This window comes from Dermacentor albipictus, chromosome 1 (assembly GCF_038994185.2).
Source record: "Dermacentor albipictus isolate Rhodes 1998 colony chromosome 1, USDA_Dalb.pri_finalv2, whole genome shotgun sequence".
NCBI lineage: Eukaryota > Metazoa > Arthropoda > Arachnida > Ixodida > Ixodidae > Dermacentor > Dermacentor albipictus.
The window spans coordinates 246269117-246270037 of NC_091821.1; the positions used below are offsets into that span (position 1 = coordinate 246269117).

General features: G+C 66.2%; 1 protein-coding gene across 1 annotated transcript; it reads right to left on the reverse strand.

Annotated features, from left to right (window-relative positions):
• Positions 1 to 209: 209 nt before the first annotated feature.
• Positions 210 to 695, reverse strand: LOC135907955 (homeobox protein SAX-1-like). The gene has a single exon (XM_065439770.1). The coding sequence runs from the start codon at positions 693 to 695 to the stop codon at positions 210 to 212; it is 486 nt and encodes a 161-aa protein (XP_065295842.1).
• Positions 696 to 921: the final 226 nt, after the last annotated feature.

Genomic DNA, 921 nt, shown 5'->3' on the forward strand with positions numbered 1-921 from the left:
CTGGGCGCAGTACTACCTGAGGGGGGCAGCACAAGAACTGGGGGAGATGCATGTATCAGCGAGGTTTATTTGGGCCGGGCGTATTTACACAGGAAGGGAAGGCATGGGTTAGCGGCCGCTCATATAGAAAACAGCGTCTCTGGGGCGCACTCTGCAGATATAGGCACATCTTATGTACAGGCTGAGTCTCTCTCTCACTCGGGGGGGTGTCACAGCTGTGGCAGCTTGGAAGCGGCGTGGGCGAGCCTCTGCATGTCAAGATGCTGTTTGCGCCACTTGATGCGCCTGTTCTGGAACCACACCTTGACTTGGGCCTCCGTGAGTCGCAGTGAAGCGGCCAGGTACAGTCGTTCGGGTCCCACCATGTATTGCTGCTGCTGGAATTCGGCCTCGAGGCGCTCCAACTGCTCGGCGCTGAAGATGGTGCGCACACGCTTTGGCCGCGGCTCCGAGCTCTGGCGGCGGCCCCCACCGCCGCCGTTGCAGGTGTCGGGCCTTCGGCGACTCTCGGCGCTGCCGCAGCTCTCGGAGCCGGAAGAAGGTGCGGGCGTGGATGAATCGGGTGATTCGGGTCCCAGGCCCAGCAGAGCCTCGATGCTGAAGGCGGCCCCGCGGGGCGTCAGGCCCGCGCTGAGCGGGCCCTGGTCGGACGGAGCCGCCGGCAGGGCGGTCGTTGCGGGCGTCTCGCTGTGCATATTCCAAGCTCTCTGCGACCACCTCTAGCGGCCGGCACGTTTTTCTGCCGCTCGGGGACCCGGCCGCCAACCAATGACAGGCGGCGCCTGCATCACGTGGCCTCGCTCCGCCCATCGAGTGGCGCGCGCGTGCGCTCCCTCCGCGGCCCGGCGGGGCACCCTGCACGGCTGCTGCCCGCGGGCCTCCATGGCGTCGCGGAGCGACTCTCCGCTGGTCTTCTCTATC